Here is a 14472-nt window from a genome sequence, read left to right as displayed (position 1 = left end):
TCAGTGATGTCGAAATAGCTAATATGCAGTCAAAATCTAGACTTGTCCGCTATTCAAGCTAATCACTGTACTTCCCCCTTTCCCTCACCCACCCCCAGTGCTGGAGCAAATTCTCAAATTCGGGCAAAAAATGATGTAGATATTCGGACAAAATGAGCTTGCCTGAAACCTTTTCACAGCGTATTTGCATCATTCTACACACAATTTTCGTTTAATTCGGGCAACAGTCAGCATGCCTCCCCTCTCCCCTTACAAAAATGGGAGCCCGTAGGTCTGTGGAAGGAAGGATCAGTATTTGTTACAGGGTTCTTGTATGTGTGTAGCAAGCTCTTCAAACTACGTCATATTCTTCATGGTCACGTCCATGTAGGTGTATTTAGTATGGTTGCTGTTACATGCTGTTATTTGTGTTGTTGTTTTCACTAAAATTCGCTATTTACTTGAAGAACTACAACCGGCTTCGGTGGCGCAGTGGTTAAGCCATCGAACTACAGGCTGGTAGGTACAGGGTTCGCAGTCCGGTACCGGCTCCAACCAAGAGCGAGTTCTTGAGGTTACTACACCCTCTTCTCTCTGACTAACCACTAACCAACTAAAAACTAACCCACTGTCCTGGACAGACAGCCCAAATAGTTGAGGTATGTGCCCAGAACAGTATGCTTGAACCTTAATTGGATATACGCACGAAAATAAGTTGAAATGAAATGAAATGAAAAACTATATAGACCTAAGCAAATAATGAGCAACAATCTACACCGAGGATGAGTGTCTTGTTCATCAGGTTGGTCATCTGCTCTGGTGTGGATTGATCCAAATGAATATCGTTTAAAATGACCAGCATATTGTACAAAATAAAATGCCTTTCGTGGGTTTTGTTGTTTTACAGTTTCCTCTTCTTCTACTACTACTACTGCTGCTGCTCCTACTGCTGCAGCTACTATTACTACTACTACTGCTGCTGCTCTTACTGCTGCAGCTACTATTACTACTACTACAGCTGCTGCTCCTACTGCTGCAGCTACTATTACTACTACTACAGCTGCTGCTCCTACTGCTGCAGCTACTATTACTACTACTACTACTACTACTACTACTACTACAACTACTACTACTGCTGCTGTTGTTGCTATTGGTGCTTTTGTTGCTGCTGCTGCTAATGCTACTACTACAGCTACTAGTAGTAGTAGTAGTAGTAGTACTACTACTACTACTACTACTACTACTACTACTACTACTACTACTACTACTACTACTACTACTACTACTACTACTACTACTACTTCTTCTTCTTCTTCTTCTTCTTCTTCTTCTTCGTCTTCTTCTTCTTCTTCTTCTTCTTCTTCTGCTTCACATTGTGATTCTGTGGTCGTGTTCATATTTCGTATATACTCAAGTATCTGAGAGTCATATTCGTTTTAGCTGTTAATGCCGAGAGAGTTTATGCTTGCAGGTGTTGGTTTGTTCGTCTGCTTGCTTGGTTCCTTTCTTCTTCTTTTTAAACTTAAGTTAACTTGACGTGTCTATATTCATTCAGTTTCAAGCACGCTGTTCTAGGGATACTCAGAAGCCTGGACTGCCTCGGTAGGACCGTTTGTTGGGTGGGTTTTTTTTTGGGGGGATTGTACTTTTAAGTAAGTTTCCCAGACTGTCTGTCTATATTATCCATAAATCGTTTGAAATTGTAAACCATAAGTGTTCAACGATGGAGCAGTACATAAATTGGGTGTATTGCGGTCAACGATATTAAGTTTCTACATTAGACACACACATATGGTTTAACAATAATTACAAAGATTTCCCCGTATAAGTGTCTCCAAAACGTTATGCCACCATATGCATTGGTGTCATTCATAATAACAATTTTGACATTCATTTGACAAGATATACTGCAATTATATACAGGACATTTCATGGGTTGTTTTTTGTCAAATATGATTTATATCTCATCAAGTGAAGTTTGCAATCATATCTCACGAGTCGCGCTTGCGTGAACTTTTCTATTTATTATATAACTTTTGGCAATTTACCTTTATTTTTAAAAAGCCAGCAGCAAAATAGTTCCGGCTTTCTTAGAGTGAAGATAACATATTCTACAGTGACGATAACACATTTTTAGAGTGAAATAGTGAAATTTTCACTCTAAAATGTGTTATCGTCACTGAGTGACTGATAACACTTTTATTTCACTGATAGTTTAAGATATTTCACTAAATGTTATATAATAAAACCTTCTCTTTATAACTATAAATAAAATGTGGCAGATTTAGAATGACTTAACTGTTGGAATTTCTTTCGGAATTCCATTAGAGATATTTTTTAACCGTACAACATTCAAAATTAACTGCTATGTAAATTACAGGCGATAAAACGTTTAGTGTGATTTAGAAGATAGTTTTTGCATCCTAAATTATATTACGCCGGTCGCATTGGTCGTAAATTGGTAAACATTTTTAGTTTTTGCATCCTAAATTATATTACGCCGGTCGCATTGGTCGTAAATTGGTAAACATAAAGCTGAAATGACAATTTCCATTAATCGGTTATCTCAAAATCTGGAAATGCCTACTAACAGTTGGCATTCAGAGGCTTATAACTAAAAGCCCTAGTGTTGGTCCTGTTAACTTTTGGCAAAGTTTCCCATAGCAATTATTAAAAAAGTCCATGACTTAAGGCGATGGGCTTTGGTAAATATTTTAAGACTAAATGGATAGAGAAGCTAATTTTGTAGCCATATTAAATGATATTAAAGCATATTTAAAGCATTTCCGAAAATGGGAAAAGTAATTGTGAATAAAGCTACTTGGCTGCAAGGTCACTGAAATTACATTTTTGACACATGTAATTAAAATTGATTACTAAATTGAAAAACATTATTTTCCGCCAAGTTAAGTGACACACGAGGATTAATTCGTGAGAACGACGTCGACGTAGAGTCAGCAGTTGCCAGCCGTAGAGCTGGACAATCTGCTGGCACCTCACAACCGCCAGTTCGATGGTACATTAATAAGCCTTAAAGCTGAAGTGCAATTATGTCTTGTGAAAACCAATTTAATAAAGTGTTTCCATGACATAGCCAGGAATCAATATATCGATAACTTGTTTTAAAATGTATTTCATTTAATTCATTATAGAGGTTTATGGGGGTAATGTACTGATTCGCATAAGACGAATCCAAATATATTTTGGTCGATTTCTGAAGTGGGTGGTGGTATTTCTTTCTTTATGACATGTACTTTATTCATTCAATCAGTCATTAATTCATTCAGTAGTTGTAGTAGTAGTAGAAGTAGAAGTAGTAGCAGCTGCAGGAGTAGTAGTAGCTGTAGCAGCAGCAGTACTACTACTACTACTAGTAGTAGTAGTAGTAGTAGTAGCAGCAGCAGCAGCAGCAACAGCAGCAGCAGCAGAAGTAATAGTGGTAGTAATAATAGTAGTAGTAGCAACAGCAAGAGCACTAGTAGAAGTAGCAGCTACAGCAGCAGCTAAAAGTAGGAGCTGCAGTAGTAGTAGTAGTAGTAGTAGTAGTAGTAGTAGTAGTAGTAGTAGTAGTAGTAGTAGTAGTAGTAGTAGTAGTAGTAGTAGCAGCAGCAGCAGCAGCAGCAACAACATCAGCATCACTAGCAGTAGCAATAGTATAGTAGTAGTGATTATGCTATTCTATTCTTTCTTTGTAAAAAAAAAAAGAGCGATCTCTACCTACTCTAAATGTGTGTGAATATTCAGACTGTGAAGAAAAAAAATGTAATAAGCACGAGCCTTCTGGTCCTTTAGACTCGTGGATTAACAATTCGCTGATATTAGCGCTTGAGATGAGCATTGCACTGACAAGACAGAGAAATTATTTTAATATCAAATATATTCGTGCGATTTAATCTATCGGGGATATCTCATTAAGTGTAGTAATTGACCCCCGGTCCTTGACTCAGGTCGCTCTCGTCCAGGGATCGCTGCAGATTATTGATAACCGGGAAGATGAGATGCAATAAGCCAAGCGCGCTCACTCAAACAGAAGCATGACGATGTTCTGAAAACAGTCAGGGTTCCGCGTCCGACACGAGAGAGAGCATGGAGTACTTCGTTATTCTATCAGCGAACTTCTCACGTTAGCTGTCAAATCGTGTGCTCGACATGGCAAACCGCAATGCATTGATTAATCGACAAAGACGAGAAGGTTTTCGTGTCTATGCTATCTTCAATACAGATATTATCGATAGAATTGCAAATGGAAGAAACAGGAAGTAATGAGCATCTCACACCATACTTTTGTTTTGCTTGGCTCAAGAATTATTTAAAAACGCTAGGGTGTTATTCTGGATTTTTGTTTTTAGCTCGCCGTACTGTTTGTGTAGGCTCTGGTTTTAAATGTAACTCTTTCGAAGTTGTTGTCCGAAGCCGATATGTATCTATTCCATTTATTTTTTAAGTGTTTATTTATCATTTCTTTAATGCATTATCGATTATGTTTCTCCTTTTTTGTTGTTCTTAGTAAAACGACGTGGTGACATTTCGATAGTTCTTAAGAAAATGGCACTCGCGATTTTGTGCATAAATCGTTCACGGGCGTCTCTTTGAAGATATCTATTTGAGTCTTAAGTGCCCATTGCTACATGCAGAGAGATATCCGCTTCAGTCTCTAAGTACCCGTTGCTGCGTCAAGATAGCGTTTGTGAATCTTTAAGTATTCGTTGCTACGATAATATGTTTGCACGTCGCTTTCAAAAACACCGTTCAAAATAGATTGAAATAGTACGAACCAGTGCAATATTTACAGAAGGCCTTGCAAAAGAACAATGTATTTAATATCGACGGTTCTAAAGATTTATGGGGATGTGTGCCTCTTTGACGTCTAGTTTGCATGTTGTATGTGCTAGAGTATTACCAACAGCTGATCCAAAACATACCATACTGAATTTATGTCATACATTCTTAAAAGTATGGTTGGTTTGTAAGAAATCAAGTTGTTTTTTTGTTCTGGTTTTTTTTTTTTGTTGTTTTTGTTGTTGTTGTTTTGTTGTTGTTTTTTGGGGGGGTTGTTGTTTTTAAAGGTTTTCTATAGAAGACTTAATTTATTAGATTTAATCTTTGTTGGTTAGGAGGTTCATTTCGTAAACTTGGCTTGTGAGTTAGTTATAATTAGTAAAGTAGTTCAATATGTGTAGTTCGCTAGTTCTATAGCATATTAATATAGAATATGAAATTCGATTTAATTCAGTTACAGTTTACCTTTTCTGACTTTGTAAGGCCATGTAAGCTCAGTGCTTTTTGTTGTTTTTGTTTTGTTTTGTTTCGTTTTGTTTTATTTATGTATTTATGTTGTTGTTGGGATCTATGTTTGGCAGGTTTTGCGGACAGTTTGCTGATTTTTGTTTTGTTTGGGTGTTATTACAATAGAACAAGAGAAAGAAAGAGAAAGTGACAGAGAGGGTGTGTGTGTGTACGTACGTGCATGCGTGCGTACGTGTGTGTGTGTGTGAGAGAGAGAGAGAGAGAGAGAGAGAGAGAGAGAGAGAGAGAGAGAGAGAGAGAGAGAGAGAGACAGACAGACAGACAGACAGACAGACAGAAACAGACAGACAGAGAGAGAGAGACAGGGAGAGAGAGCGTGTGTGCGTGTGTTGGAGAGAGAGAGAGAGAGAGAGAGAGAGAGAGAGAGAGAGAGAGAGAGAGAGAGAGAGAGAGAGAGAGAGAGAGAGAGAGAGTATGTGTGTGTATGAAATAGACAGAAAAATAGACAGAGAGATAAAAAGCAATGCGGCTAGTATGGATGGCTGAATATTACATCTTCTGCATATTTATTAATGTTACTTTTTTTTATTTTATAGGTTTATGATTATGTGTGTGTGTTAATGTGCACACCTGTCTAATTACGATGACTTTTAAACTTACCTCTGAGGGGACGTCATCGTCTGCAGCTGGCGCGTGCTAATCCACAGAATCAGTATAACCCGGATGTAGCAGAAGGCCAGCACGACGGCGGGAAATCCGAACAGAAGAACCAGTTGCCACATTGCGTATGCAAATCGTCCGCTGTCTGTGATCCCGACGTCCCCACACAGGACTATGGTTACAGATGACGAGTTGTTGAAAAATATGTTCGTCTCTGTACTCTGTAATTGAAAATAAAACAATACACGCTGTATAAACAGTATCAGGCACGGCGGAGCGGGGTTGGGGGGAGGGGGGCTGGGGTTCCTTCAATAATTCTTAATAAAAAATATTATTGGGGGTAAACCTCAAGCCAGAGATGAATTTTACCTGTAGAATGCAGCAAAATTGCATTTCAGACATCTAGTAGCAAGCTAATAAAAAGGGGTAGCATGTGGTGTGGTGGATGAAACGACTGATTGCTGACTCAGTGACCCACCCCAACCCCACCCCCACCCCTCCCACATTCCCCGGTTTCAATCAGTGCCTTATGACTTACTATTTAAAAGGCCGTAGTATTCGTTGTCTTGTCTGTGAGAACGTCCATAGAAAGTGAAAAGGATCCTTTGCTGCTTATTAAGCGGCAGAGAGTTTCTTCACATTTTAACGACACCAGTAGAGCACATAGATTTATTAATCATCGGTTTCAAACATTTGGTAATTTTGATAGTAAGTTTTAGAGAGGAAACCCGCTACATTTTTTCCATTAGTAGCAAGGGATCTTTTATATGCACCGTCCCACAGACAGGATAGCAAATACCACGATCTTTGATATACCATTCGTGGTGCACTAGCTGGAACGAGAAATAGCCCAATGGTCCCACCGACGGGGATTGATTTCAAACCGACGGCGCATCAAGCGAGCGTTTTACCACTGGACTACGTCCCGCCCCTACTGGTAAAGAAATATTCCATACTTTGATAATGGATATAAAACCTATACTATTGCATAAACAACAAAAACATTGGTTTGCCTGGGGGCAGGACGTAGCCCAGTGTTAAAGCGTTCGCCTGATGCGCGGTTGGTCTTGGATCAATCATCGTCGGTGGGCCCATTGGGCTATTTCTTGTTCCAGCCAGTGTACCACGACTGATATATCAAAGGCCGTTTTAAGTGTTATCCTGTCTGTCGGATGGTGCATTTAAAAGATTCCTTGCTATTCATGAAACAAATGTAGTGCGTTTCTTCACTAAGACTACTAGTATATGTCAAAACTACCAAATGTTTGACATCCAAATCAGTGTGCTGTAGTGGTGTCGTTAAACAAACCAAACTTTAAATTTGCCATCTTACTGGGCTTTTCCCCGATATCTGTCACAGTGTACATTAACCGGACTCTTAATTTCACTCCAGCCAGTGCACCACGACTGGTACATCAAAGGCCGTGGTATGTGCTATCCTGTATATGGGACGGTGCATATAAAACATCCCTTGCTGCTAATCGAAAAAGAGTAGCCCATGAAATGGCGACAGCGGGTTTCCTCCCTCAATATCTGTGTGGTCCTTAACCATATGTCCGACGCTATATAACCATAAATAAAATGTGTTGAGTGCGTCGTTAAATAAACGATTTCCTTCCTTCATCTCACATTTTGTGTTCCTGTTACAAACCTCTGACGGTTGATACTCCTATTAAAGCTGATTTAGGTATTTCATTAGACACGTCCATTAATTTGGGATCTAACGTTCGCCAATACTAGAAAATGTACAACGACTCGGCCAACAGAATGGAAAGGCATTAAATGTGTTCGCTTTACCAATAAATTAGTTCTAGACATGCAGGGCATCCCTGTTGTCAATAGTTGTAAAGGGCCGGCTTTCCATGCACTGATTTTAACAAAGCGGCCGCCACAAACGGCGCCATTCATATGGAAAGACTGGTATTGACAACCATGAAATCGATTTTCACGTGTCCGCGTACCATATTCAGAACCCGCGTCTGCGCCAAAAACCGCGAAAATGGGGAAAACATTCTGCAATTCCAAAACTAAGAACAAGCTCACATAATTTAATAATACTACTACTACTAATAATAATAGATTTTTATTTCAGATCAGTGATGCATAGAACATATTTATATATCACATACAAAACTGATTACCTTTTTAACTACGGAAACTGAAAGATATAAAAATCCCAAAATTCCAAGAGAAGAGAACTACTTCCCCTTGTGTCCAAACATGATTGAAAACACTTTTTACTACATTGTAAGAAAATGTTATGGATTAAGAAATATATATTGAAAAGACTTAATCATTAAAAGTAACCATAAACAAAAGATTGTCATCCAATATGATTTTAAATTATTTGTATTAATCCTAAACCCTTTAAATATATGCACGATTGTACTAACTCAATTGCATTTATAATTAATGATCAGATTGTAAGAACAAATGGTATATATACTTATTTGACATGTGTCATTTATTTCCCAATTTTAATCAATTAGATGTGTATTTATGTATATGCATTGTAAAGTATTTATGTGTATGCATTGTAAAGTATTTATGTGTATGCATTGAAAAGTATGTATGTGTATGCATTGTAAAGTATTTATGTGTATGCATTGTAAAGTATGTATGTGTATGCATTGTAAAGTATGTATGTATATGCATTGTAAAGTATTTATGTGTATGCATTGTAAAGTATTTATGTATATGCAATGTAAAGTATTTATGTGTATGCATTGTAAAGTATTTATGTGTATGCATTGCAAAGTATTTATGTGTATGCATTGTAAAGTATTTATGTGTATACATTGTAAAGTATGTATGTATATGCATTGTAACGTATTTATGTATATGCATTGTAAAGTATGTATGTATATGCATTGTAAAGTATGTATGTCTATGCATTGTAAACTATGTATGTATATGCATTGTAAAGTATTTATGTGTATGCATTGTAAAGTATTTATGTATATGCATTGTAAAGTATTTATGTGTATGCATTGTAAAGTATGTATGTATATGCATTGTAACGTATTTATGTATATGCATTGTAAAGTATTTATGTGTGTGCATTGTAAAGTATGTATGTATATGCATTGTAAAGTATTTATGTGTATGCATTGTAAAGTATGTATGTATATGCATTGTAACGTATTTATGTATATGCATTGTAAAGTATGTATGTATATGCATTGTAATGTATTTATGTATATGCATTGTAAAGTATGTATGTATATGCATTGTAAAGTATGTATGTATATGCATTGTAAAGATGTATGTATATGCATTGTAACGTATTTATGTATATGCATTGTAAAGTATTTATGTATATGCATTGTAAAGTATTTATGTGTATGCATTGTAAAGTATTTATGTATATGCATTGTAAAGTATTTATGTATATGCTGTGAAATGATCGGGACGTAGCCCAGTGGTAAAGCGCTTGTCAGATCAGGATCAAGCCCATTGGGCTTTTCCTCGTTCCATTCAGTGCACCACGACTGGTATATCAAAGCCCGTGGTATGTGATATCCTTTCTGTGGGATGGTGAATATTAAAGGTATTTTTTGCTACTGATGGAAAAATGTAGTAGGTTTTCTGTCTAATAGTATATGTCAAAATTACCAAATGTTTGACATCCAATAGCCGATTATTAATAAAACAATGTACTCTAGTGGGGTCGTTAAACACAACAAAAACTTTAACTTTTTTTGACCGGTAATCCAAATAAACATATTCGTATTCGTATTCGTATTCGTTTACCATAACGACAAAGGACGGCGATGACAGCAACATGGACGTAATCCACGCGATGATGAGCGCTATTTTCGTGTTTCTTGACGTGCAGAACGACTTTGAGGTCAGTGGGTGTGCGATCACAAAATACCTGAAAAACAAACGGGCAAAATCAATATATGTAATTTTGATTTAAAATACTAGTAATACATTTTATCTGTGTTATTCTAGATTCAGACTACCAACTGTCACGACGGAGTTATGCTAGGCTAAGACTACCAACTGCCAGCAGTTGACAGTTTGAGTTTAGTATTAGCCAACTAAATAGTGGTGTTGTAATTTCCGCCACTCCCAAATTTCGATGCGTGCGCTATGATTAATGCTAGTCTAAGACTGCCAACGGTTACGACGACGTTGGCCAACTGGACGGTTGCGTTGTAATTTTACCAACTCCAGACTTACGATGGGTGCGCTCAGATTAACAACTAATGGGTTATACGATGAGAATCGAGTTGTAAGAGTGCTCAGACTAGAAACTGGACACAGTCGTAGAAGTCGTGACAGCAGAAAGTTGGCCAACTTTCTGCTGGCAGTTGGTAGTGTGACCCTCGGCCTAGCATAACAATTACTCAGTTCAAGTAGTTGTATACCAAGAGAATCAAGTTGGCCAACTTCGTTGTGACAGTTGGTAGTCTGAACCTGGCATTAGATTTCTAAAATATTTTTTTTTCGCCAGTGGTACAGCGCTCGTTTGATGTGCGGTCGGTTTAAGATCCATCCCCATCGGTGGGCCCGTTGGTATATAAAAGGCTGTGGTATGTGCTATTCTGTCTGTTAGAAAGATCCCTTGCTACTAATGGGACAATGTAGCGGGATTCCTCTCTAAGATTATATGTCAAATTACCAAATGTTTGACATCCAATAGCCGATTATTAATAAATCAATGTGCGCTAGTGGTGTCGTTAAACAAAACAAACTTTAATTCATGAACCTAAACACATAATTGTCATAGCATATTGATACGTTACTTGCTACACATTCAAATCCAACCATCCGTCATTTGGTTTAGTATTTAACTCAAATCCAATATCCTGTAGTGATTTCTTGTTGTAGGATGTGAGCCCATTGGCCTATACAAATATGGTAATGAGGCCATCGTATTTTGGATACAAATATATCGATTGGCTTATTGGTGTTTGGATGGTAGATAATCCGAATCCACCGGAAACGACCGATCCAGCGAGCAATCACAATGAGCTACAGACCGCCCCTGAATTCAGGGGTATGGGGGCGAGACGTAGCCCAGTGTAAAGCGCTATTTTCGTGATGCGCGGTCGGTTTGGGATCGATCCCCGTCGGTGGGCCCGCTGGGCTATTTTCAATAGTCGATGATAAATAAGTCAATATACTCTAGTTGTGTTGTTAAACAAAATAAAGTTAAAGGTGGAATATGTACTGACTAGACTATTAGTACTCAATATATACGTGAGGGACGGGGCGTAGCTCAGTGCGAAAGCGTTCGCCTGATGCATGATCGGTCTAGGATCGATCCACGTCAGTGGACTCATTGGGTTATTTCTCGTTCCAGCTAGTGCACCATGACTGGTATATCAAATGTCGTGATATGTGCTTTCTGTATATCTCTCTAAGACTATATGTCAAAATTACCAAATGTTTGATATCCAATAGCCGATTATTAATACATCAATGTGCTCTAGTGGTTTCGTTAAACACAACAAATTTCAACAATATATTTAACAATTTACACAGTGTTCGTGGGGTCACACTCTAAACCTGGCCCTTGACGACAAACTAAAAGCTACACTTTACTGCGGCTACGATACTTAGAGTTAGAACTATAAATATATACTATATGAAAACGTCCATCATAATCGTGGGGACGGGACGTAGCCCAGTGGTAAAGCGCTTGCTTGATGCGCTGTCGGTTTGCAATCGATTCCTGTTGGTGGGCCTATTGGGCTATTTCTCGTTCCAGCCAGTGCACCACGATTGGTATATCAAAGGCCGTGTGTATGTGCTATCCTGTCTGTGGGATGGTGCATATAAAAGATCCCTTGCTACTAATGAAACAAATGTAACGGGTTTCCTTTCTAAGACTATGTCAAAAATACAAACTGTTGGACAGCCAATAGCCGATGATTAATAAATCAATGTGCTCTAGTGGTGTCGTTAAACAAAACAAACTTCATAACTGTGGACGCTTCATCTCGGTGCTTTCTTTATATATTTCCAATTTTCTTGTATTAATTTTCACTTGTCTAGAAAAACAGTTAACCCTTTGGGTGTCTAATCAAGTTGCATGTGAAGAAATGATTAAATTTGTCGCAAATGTCTTTTCTGTTTTATATGTTTGTTATTTATGTTTATTAATTTCCAGACGTTTCGCTTAATATTATTTTTCTTTCACATTAACTCTTTGAATTTCAATGTAATGGGTTTAGTTTAATACAATGATTTCGTGGGTGTTTTGAGAAGGTTAATAACTATGACAAACATGAATTGTATGACATCCGTTCGTATTTCATTATTCTTACATTAAAGGGTTGTTCTAAGCTCTGAAATATTTCTTTACATAACCCCATAATACTATTTCATGGATAAGGATATTTTTAGACTTGAAAATATTCCTTTTTTTAATCCTAAGAAATGACTTCTTTAAACCTTAAATATGTTTGTTTTTTGACATTGAAAAAATCTTGCGATTTGTCTATTTGATACCGCAAATGTCATTTTTGACCGAACAAGAGTCTGTGACACTGAAACGGTGAAATATCGTTAAAAATAGACAAAACCTCGACTCCATAACTGTTATTCTCAGGCACATGAGTTTTTAAAAATATGTAAAATGCATTTTGTGGTATTAGAAACATCAGGATGACCAGAAACACCTCGGATGTACGGAAATGGATAATCAAAACAATAAAATATAAGTAACGTTTGATTTCAGTGACCATAAACGGCTGTAATAGTGAAAAATATACCTTAGTGTTTAACAAACTAGGGTCTGTCCCTTTAACACTAAGAAATGATTTCAGTTTGTTGTAAAATCATTGCATTCTGTGGGGTATTTCCGTAGGTGGTCTCAATCCCATATTTTCTTCACATTTTCTATAAATTTTAATAAATTTACAAGAATGTTATTAAAGGAGATAACGAGCAAATACATTTGCAAAAATCTGCACTAAGTTCGATAGCCACACTATTAATGACGCACAAATGTCACAACGCTGAACGCCCCATATGTCAAACGACAAATGACGCAACTCATCAACCACAAATGTCATAATTTACATTGACGTTTTTAAAATGTTTTCTTGTTTTGTCCTTTTGGGGTTATACCCTTAGCTCAAATAAAGTGTCCCTTGTTCGGCAGGATTACAGGATCTATTCCCACTGTAGCATCCCCTAAAATGTTTCATTATTAGCACCAACTTAGTGGTCTGAAAACTCGATATCAAATCAATATTACACTGTGAAAAAGCACTGTTGAATAAAATGACTCTCGTGCCATGTTCAGCACCATATAAGGAAAGTTAGTGTGAACAAGACTGTGATGTTCGGTCGAACTGCTAAAAAGGCCACCTTTATTTAACAACCACACACAACGGGTACTTCAAGCGCTACATTACGTATAACAATGCATCTAATTTAATCTGTATATAACGACCACCTGCTAATAAAGTTGACTTTTGTAAGTTCTTTGTTATATAGAGGTTTACAGAAGACCTAGTAAGTTAGAAGAAAATAAGTGTCTAATCCATTTCTGAAAGCAATAATATATGTTTCAATCAATCAAATACTGAATGTATACAGTGTCCTACGAAATGTGAAAAGAGTGCGGCATAGCTCAGCGAAAGAGAGAGAGAGAGAGAGAGAGAGAGAGAGAGAGAGAGAGAGAGAGAGAGAGAGAGAGAGAGAGAGAGAGAGAGAGATGTTTTATGTTTTATTTAACTACGCACTCAACACATTCTATTTTACGGTTATATGGCGTTAGACACATGGTTAATGACCATTCTGATTAGCAGCAAGGGATCTTTTATATAGACAGGATAGCATATACCACGGTCTTTGTTACACCAGTTGTGGAGCACTGGCTGGAACGAGAAATAGCTTAATGGGTCCACCAGGTAGGATCGATCCGACGACCCACCGCACCATGAGCGGACGCTCTACCACTGATCTATGTTCCGCTCCCTAACTCAGCGAAAGAGCGCCCGCTCATGGTGCGGTGGGTCGTCGGATCGATCCTCCTCATTGGACTCATTTAGTTACGTCATGTGTTTCAATCAGTGATCAATAACTGGTGCATCAAAGGACCGTGCTAAGTGCTGTCGTATGAATGGTGCTATCATAAAAGAACCCTTGTTGCTAAGAGTAGCCAACATGGCGGCACCGGGTTTGACATATAAGAGCAGCTGATCAGTAATTAATGTACTTCAGTACTCTTGTAAAGATTTTATTTTACCATTTTCAAATACTATTTTACTTACGCATTTAATAAGAATAGTATCAGAACAGACCGATGTGAATAATTGTATCATGTGTAATGCACTGATATATATATATATATATATATATATATATATATATATATATATATATATATATATATATATATATATATATATATATATATATATATCTTCACCAATCGCAGGGGTTGTATATATATATATATATATATATATATATATATCTTCACCAATCGCAGGAGTTGTATATATATATATTTATATACAACCCCTGCGATTAAGAAAATGTTTACGGAACAAAACTGCTGTGGAGAAATACGGTTCACGGCAATTTTACCGTTAATATATTTTCAACTTTGGATTATAA

At 37.3% G+C, this 14472-nt stretch overlaps 1 protein-coding gene across 1 annotated transcript in view; it reads right to left on the bottom strand.

The window, feature by feature from the left end:
- LOC121376162 (cholecystokinin receptor-like) overlaps window positions 1-6087 on the bottom strand; it is a 51193-nt gene extending 45106 nt beyond the window's left edge. Inside the window, exon 1 of the mRNA XM_041503971.1 lies at window positions 5887-6087. Within this exon, the coding sequence (XP_041359905.1) occupies window positions 5887-6008 (122 nt within the window). The 5' untranslated portion in view covers window positions 6009-6087. The remainder of the gene's footprint in view (window positions 1-5886) is intronic.
- Window positions 6088-14472: the final 8385 nt, after the last annotated feature.

Source organism: Gigantopelta aegis, chromosome 6 (genome assembly GCF_016097555.1).
Source record: "Gigantopelta aegis isolate Gae_Host chromosome 6, Gae_host_genome, whole genome shotgun sequence".
Taxonomy (NCBI): Eukaryota; Metazoa; Mollusca; class Gastropoda; order Neomphalida; family Peltospiridae; genus Gigantopelta; species Gigantopelta aegis.
The sequence above is the reverse complement of the archived record's forward strand: the minus strand, read 5'-3'. Positions and strand labels throughout refer to the sequence as shown.